The sequence below is a fragment of the Psammomys obesus genome, unplaced genomic scaffold (genome assembly GCF_907164565.1).
Source record: "Psammomys obesus unplaced genomic scaffold, mPsaObe1.curated_primary_1811, whole genome shotgun sequence".
Taxonomy (NCBI): domain Eukaryota; kingdom Metazoa; phylum Chordata; class Mammalia; order Rodentia; family Muridae; genus Psammomys; species Psammomys obesus.
The window spans coordinates 36,792,538-36,799,893 of NW_026596046.1; the positions used below are offsets into that span (position 1 = coordinate 36,792,538).

The following is a 7,356-nucleotide window of genomic DNA, read 5'->3' on the forward strand; positions in this document are numbered from 1 at the left end:
CACCCCACACCACCCCACCCCACACCACACCACCCCACACCACACCATATATATGTATATGCATGCATGTATCATACACACAGAAAACAACAAAAAGAAGTAAATAAGCAAAAGGACACGTAAGAGTATGTAATTAGGCATGGGGATTGCCACAGAGTGGTAGTCCTCAGAGGGTAGAGCGCTTAGGAGATTGTGGAAATGGAGGGAGAGGGCAACCAAGTTCTTGGTGAGTGCTCCTTGTTAAGAGACAACTTATTGGTGCTGGAAAGATGGCTCCACGCTGCTGCTCTTCCATAGGGGCTCAATTCCCAGCACCCATAATGTAGGCCCAGCCATCTTAACTTTGTTCTCACGGTACCTAACACCCTCTTCTGGCCTCTGTGGGCACTGCCTGTATCTAGTTTATAGACACACAGACAACACTCTAATATACATAAAATAAAATAATAAAATAAAATAAACTCACTTGTTTAGACTCTGTGTTCCTGAGTACAGAGGAGAGCAATCACAAAAGCTGTGTTTCTGGAAGAGATAAATAATTCCAGAGTACTTTGTGCTGTCCAAAACCTGATTCCTAGTCTTTCTCTTGACAGGCTAGCTGTAACCAACACCACCATGACAGGGACTGTGCTGAAGATGACAGATCGGAGCCACAGGCAGAAGCTGCAGCTGAAGGCCCTGGACACAGTGCTGTTTGGGCCTCCTCTCTGTGAGTTGTGTGTAGAGGTCTGCTTCTGTGCAGTGGAAACCAAAACCATTGGGAGTGGCTAGGCTGAAACCCTGGTTCTCATCGGCCCCCCCACAAGACAGTACCTTCACTTTCCCAATGGTGTTGAGACATGAAATAGTCTTATTTAGTCTAGCTATATTTAAATGTTTAGTCTGCTCATTCCTTAAATGTTTTAAGGAAAGATCCACTTTTTGCTAGTGCTGTGCTAGATCCTATCAAAGACCTGGATGAATCAACCGTATTCTCCCCAGAGGGGCAGCATGTGCGTTCCAGGCTGGCGATGCAGCTCAGGTGATAAAACACTCCCCTGGCATAAGACACTGGGCCAGTTTCTGCACAACCAAACTAAAACTAGTGTTCCTTACCAGCACCGCAATTGCGTGTTCTGTGCTAGGGACAGGGAAAGCGTCGTTTGGGAGAGGTGCTACAGGATCTTTGTCTTTTCGAGGGGCCTGGCTTCACTCCATGGATTTATTAAGAGAAGGCATTGTAGATGGAAGAAATAACCTAAAGAAGAGTAGGAAGGGTAAAGCAATGAATTAACCCGTGGAAGTTGAGTGTCACTTAGCTGTTAGCTGCAGTCACTGGGTCTGTGCAGAGGGAGGGACTAGCTGCTGAAAACTTCGTGTCCATGGGGGCTGGACTGGCTGGGCTTTTAATGGAGCAGTGGGCTTTTGGTACATGTTTCAGTCTCTGGAGTTCTGATGTGGGGATGGTTAGCCTTGCCATGCTTTTCTTATTTTAAGGTAGCCAACGGAGAACAACGTTTCTATGGGCGGCTTAGTCAGGACAATTTTGAGACAGTTTTGCGCATGTAGTGAAATCCTATGTATGTGAGCGTTGGCGGTGTGTGGGGAAAGAAACTGAAGGAGCTCTCCCTTGAGGGGCTGTGGCTGCACTTGGCCATGTCTTATTTGTCATAACTCTTCTTTGAGAAGCCCACAACCCTGTTTTTTGGTGTGTTTTACTTTTTTTTTTTCTGAGAGCCTCTTTTTTTAACAGTTATGCTTAACGTCTATATTAAAATATCTTTATCAAACCCCAACTCTGCTTCATAAAAGAAAAAGGAAGAAACTTCAGACTAAAGCATGCAAGTGCTCTAGCTGGAAAAGTCAGCTAACATAAGGACCAGAATCCTGGCTCCACACTACTAGGTCCAGATGATCAGAGTTAGCAGCGAGGCCTTAATGGAGGTGAGAGTGGCATTCTAGGGAGGAGATGGAGACTTTTTCTAGGCGCACTTCATACAGCTTATATGCTGAGTGTGACCTGAACTAAAGGTGGCAAGAGGTCAGAAACCTGCTCCTGAGATGAACAGAAGTGTCATATCTGAGAATATTTCATGCCGTCTAGCTTATAATGTTTCAGCTGGGCATGGTGGCACACACCTTTAATCCCAGCACTCAGGGGCCAGAGGCAGGCAGATCTATGTGAGTTTGAGGCCATTGTGGTCTACTCAGCAGGTTTCAGTCCAGCCAGGCTACACAGTAAGACCCTGTTTAAAAAAAAAAAAGAAGTTTGGACTTTTTAGTTTCTTTTTAGACTTTTTTTTTCAGCTTATTTATTTATCTTCTGTTTATATGTTTGTACATGTTCACTGGTGTGCACATTCCTCTCTTAAGTATTTTTGGGTATTAAGTCTTACTTTGGAGGGACAGAGTTGCTTTGGGACTAGTAGAGTTGGTGTTGACATATATTTGGTATGTCCTATATGTCCCTGAATTGTTCATTTTAAAACAGTTAATTTGTATTATGTGAATTTTACTTCAAGATACTACTTTGAAAAAATTATTTTATATGTATGTTGGCGAGCCTAAATGTATGTTTGTGCACCACGTGATCACAGATACCCCAGAGGCCAGAAGAGAGCATTGGATCCCTTGGAACTGGAGTTACAGGTGGTTGTGAGCTGTCTAATGTGACAGCTGGGAAATGAACCTCAGTCCTCTGCAAAAGCAGCTAGTGCTCTTAACTGCTGAGCTATCTCTCCAGCTGCCCCCCCCCCTCTCTTTTAAGTCTAACCAACAATATAAGAAAGAAAAGATAAATTATAATTTTCATGTGTTTTTTTTTTAAGTTTTATTTATTTATTTTATGTATATGAACACTCTGTTTTCATGGACACCAGAAGAGAAATCAGATTCCATTGCAGATGGTTGTGAGCCACCATGTGGTTGCCGGGAATTGAACTCAGGACCTCTGGAAGAGCAGTCAGTGCTCTTAACCGCTGAGCGGTCTCTCCAGCCCAATCATGTGGTTTTTTTTCTTTCTATAATTTTCAAAATTTAAAACGTTCGTTATTAAAGAGCATATCCAGAGAATAAAGACTAGCTGTGCATAGTGGTATAGATATTCATCTCAGCACGTGGGAGGCAGAAGACACATATACCCCAGAGAACCTCTGGTTATGCCTGGAATTCCCAGCACTCTTGAGGTTGAATCAAGAGGATTGCTATAAGTTTGAAGCTAGCCTGGGCTACATAATGAGTTCCAGTACATGAAATTGGTCAAAAAAAAAATATGGATTTTGATTCCAAACCAATCTGGACAAGGTAAAGATTGAGAGAAATAGCTGGACTCACTCTGAATGTCAGAATGCTGAAGGGTTATAAGTCCTAAGAGGAAAAAAGCTTATTTCATAGTCTCATGTGATCAGCACATTTTGGATACTGTTAAGAATGTAAGAGAAGGGGAGCTGCGGGGATGCTTTAGTGGTTAAGAATGCACACTGCTCATGAAGAGGACCCAAGTTTGCTTTTCAGCACATGTGTCAGAAATCTCACAACTGCCTGTAACTCGGGCTCCAGGAGAGTGGATACCTCTCACCTCTGTGGGCACCTGCATATATACACACATATAAATATACACATATAATTTAAAAAAAAAACCATAAGGAGGGATGATGAGATGTGGGATAAATGTGCTTGCTACCAAGTCTGATGATCCAGGTTCTGTCCTTAGGACCTACATGGTAGAAAGAGAGAACTGACCCCTCCGACTTTCTCATACATGCCATAGCATGTACCCTTCACCCTGCCTCACATTCAATAAATAATGAACAAATAAGGTAACATTTAACAAGCATGTTAAAGGAGTCTGGCTGTGTGGTACGGGCCTGCAGTCCTAGCTACCAGGGCGGCCAAGGCAGGAGGATTGCAGGTTCACCCTATACTGGGTAAGTTAATGATATTCTGCCTCAAAAATAAAAGTAAAAAGGGCTGATAGTATTGGTCAATGATAGAGTACTTGCCTAGTTTTCCTGAGGCCCTAGGCTTAATCCCTAGGGCCAAAGTGTGTGTGTGGTGATGTTGGCATTGAGGAAACCCAGCGAACCACAATCACAATTCCTTAATAATTAGGGAAGACAAAGGTTTGTAGTAGATACTGAGGAGGAAACACGTATATTCGAGAACGAAAAGCAACTCTTGTGCTGAGGAAATATCTTATTGAATCTGAGGACAAAAGAATGAAGGCTTGAGTGTGGCTGGAAGTGTAGGATTTACTGGAGGCTGAGTAACCATTAGCCCAGTGGTTCTCAACCTGCCTGATGGTGTGACCCTTTAATACAGTTCTTCATGTGTGGAGACCCAACCGTAAAATCATTTCATTGCTACTTTATAATGATTTTGCTACGTTATGAGTCATAATGTAAATATCTGATATGTGACCTCAGGGGTCACAACCTACAGGCTGAGACTCACTACATTAGAGGCTCTTCAGTGTTCTGTCAGAAAGCCTGGAGTAAACACTCCTGGCTGCCTTCCTAGACCTAGTAACTCCCCTCCCTTGCATGGAAATCGGGTATGCTATTTTGTCTTTAATTCCATAGGGTCCCCGTGGTTGGATATGTTTATCCCATCCCCAAATGGCTGGAATGCACTGAGACGCTATTCTCTCCATTGCATCTTAGGGAAGGATGAGTTAGTAAACCTTCAGACTTCTTCTCAGGCCTGTTTCCCTACCCAAACCAGGCCTTGGCTTGTGGAGAGACAGACAGACTTTATTATGGTAGTATGCGCATGTGTGTTTAAGAGAAACAATTCCTTCTGAGTCGAAAGGTCTGCCTTTCATAAAGGGGATCATTGAGGAGAGGATGCAGGGAATTGCAAGCTACGTGTGACGTGGGTGCTCTGGTTCACTGTGCCCTCCCTGTCTGGCAGTGACTCGCCATAATCACCTGAAGGACTTCATGCTGGTGGTGTCTATCGTCATTGGTGTGGGCGGCTGCTGGTTCGCCTACATCCAGAACCGTTACTCTAAGGAGCACATGAAGAAGATGATGAAGGATCTGGAGGGCTTACACCGAGCTGAGCAAAGTCTACATGACCTTCAGGAAAGGTAAGACCTTGTTTCTTGACCACAGCTGTGGTACTGCCAGCTCTTAGAAGTGTCCTGTGGCAGCCTGTTGACACTGTGGTAAAGGCTATACCATCCTTCTAGAACAGTCCTGCCATCCAGTCCAGTTGCCTTGGGTAGTTACTCCTCTTGAGAGGAGCTTTTATCCTATTTTGTTTAAAAAACAAAAAACAAACAAACAAACAAACAAACAAACAAACAAAAAACCTCAAGAGCATTTTTTCTTCTCTGAGCTTGAAAGAGAGAAATGCATAGCTGTGGAGGTCTTGAGCTCCTCTGGCAGGTGTTTGTTTTGATTGTTCTATTTCTTGTCCTACATCCTGATTACTTCCTTTCTTATGCAAGTGGATAAATTTTTCTCATGGTTCCCAAAGAAACATCATAAACCAACTGGTCATGGTGCCACATATCTCTAATCCTGGAAGTGGAGGCAGAAGGATCAAGAGCACAAGGTTATCATGGACTACTGGCAAGTTTGAGACTGGGCTACATAAGACTGTTTTAAAAATAAAATAAAAAGGCCTGAGAATATAGCTCAGTTGATAGAGTGCGCCTGGCATATGGCGAACACTGGATAAAACTGTACTTGGAGGGCTGCCTGGAAAGGTAGTTCAGCAGGTAGAGGTGCTGCCGAACTTGACCTGCTGAGTTCAACACCAGAACCCATGTGTGGGAAGAAGAGAATTAATTCTTGGGAGTCATTCTCTAATCTCCACATGCATACCACGGCTTCCATGTGGCTGCACGTGCGTGTGCACACACACAAAATGCAAAAACATAAAAAACCAAGAGCCCTGCGTTTGGAGGCAGTAGGATGAGAAGTTCAAGTTCATAGCAAGTTTGAGATCAGTCTGGTCTACTTAAGATCCTGTCTCGTAAAGAAATAAAGTAACCTCATAAAAAAATTTCATCCTGTTCCCTTAGTTCTTTCTCCTATACTCCAAATACCTTAAGTATTGACTTCTGTGACTGAGTGTGTATTCCTTTCCAGACTCTTTGCCGTTAATAACCTGAAAGATGGGGCTGGAGAGATGGCTTAGAAGTTAAGAGCACGGATAGCTTCTTGTAGAGGACTACGATTCCCAGCACACACATGACGGTTCACAACCATTGTTAATTCTAGGGATCTGACATCTTCGGCCTCTGCACGGACCCTGCATGCATGTGCTGCACAGACAGACAGACACACACAAACCAGCAAGAATTCAATAACCGAGGGCTCGATTAGGGAAACATACCATCACTCCAATAGTCGGTGATTTTTTTTTGAAACTAGAAGAAGATGGAGATAGGAAGAGATTCCCTGTGAGGTGGCAGTCCTCCACTCCAGACATCTAGAGTTCAGGTCTGCAGGGACCCTTAGTTCCTAGGGTGACGAAACTCAAGTATGTAAGGCAGTGAGGATACTCTTAATGCAGGCTCCGCACCACTTCATGGTATAAGAATGCAAAGAAAGCCAGCCGTGGTGGCGCGTGCCCGTAATCCCAGCACCCTGCGAGGCAGAGGCAGGCCCATCTCTGTGAGTTTGAGGCTGGCCTGGTCTACAAAGCGAGTTCAGGACAGCCTAGGCTACACTACACAGAGAAACCCTGACTGGAAAAAAACAAAACAAAATAATGCAAAGGAGTTAGACAGAGTCTCTAACTGAGTGAGTATGACACTGTAATCAGATGGCCTAGAAAGATGGGTAGGGAGGGCCAGGTCATTAAGGTTGAATATATGGGTGGGACCCTGAGGCACATGTAGATCTGCTCAATAGATAGAAAAAATCAATAAAAGGTTAGTGCAAGTTTTGGGGTTGGGTTGGTTTGGTTTTATGAAGGGGAGAAGCCTACTTTCAGGATCATTTTCCAAAGAATGATTGGCAGCTTAGCAATTTCATTTGAGAAGTTTGAAGAAGTCTATGAATAGGAATAAAGCCTGAAATTGATGTCTGACTATGTGCTTGTAATTTCAGCATTTGGGTGGTGGAGACAGGTGAATCAGGAGTTCAAAGTCATTCTCAGCTACATAGGGAATTTCAGGTCAGCCTGGGCTGTGAGATTCAGTCTCAAACTGTTCCTCTGAAAGAAGCCTGGTTTGTGTCCCCCACCCCTTTCTCACTATCTAGTACAGATATAGGCTGAAATCATAGCTATCCTCCTGCCTCAGATTTCCAAGAGCTGGGATTTACATAAGTTGGTGTGCACCACCAACCTAGTTTCTAAATTTAAAAAAAAATCTTATCTATCTATCTATCTATCTATCTATCTATCTATCTATCTATCTAT

At 43.6% G+C, this 7,356-nt stretch overlaps 1 protein-coding gene across 5 annotated transcripts in view; it reads left to right on the plus strand.

The window, feature by feature from the left end:
* The window catches only part of Stim1 (stromal interaction molecule 1), a 178,008-nt gene that overhangs the window by 148,308 nt on the left and 22,344 nt on the right, over positions 1-7,356 (plus strand). For all 5 annotated transcript variants that reach the window (XM_055623152.1, XM_055623153.1, XM_055623150.1 and 2 more), the window contains exons 5-6: positions 594-709; positions 4,891-5,068. In XM_055623152.1, coding sequence (XP_055479127.1) covers positions 594-709; positions 4,891-5,068 — 294 coding nt within the window. The remainder of the gene's footprint in view (positions 1-593; positions 710-4,890; positions 5,069-7,356) is intronic.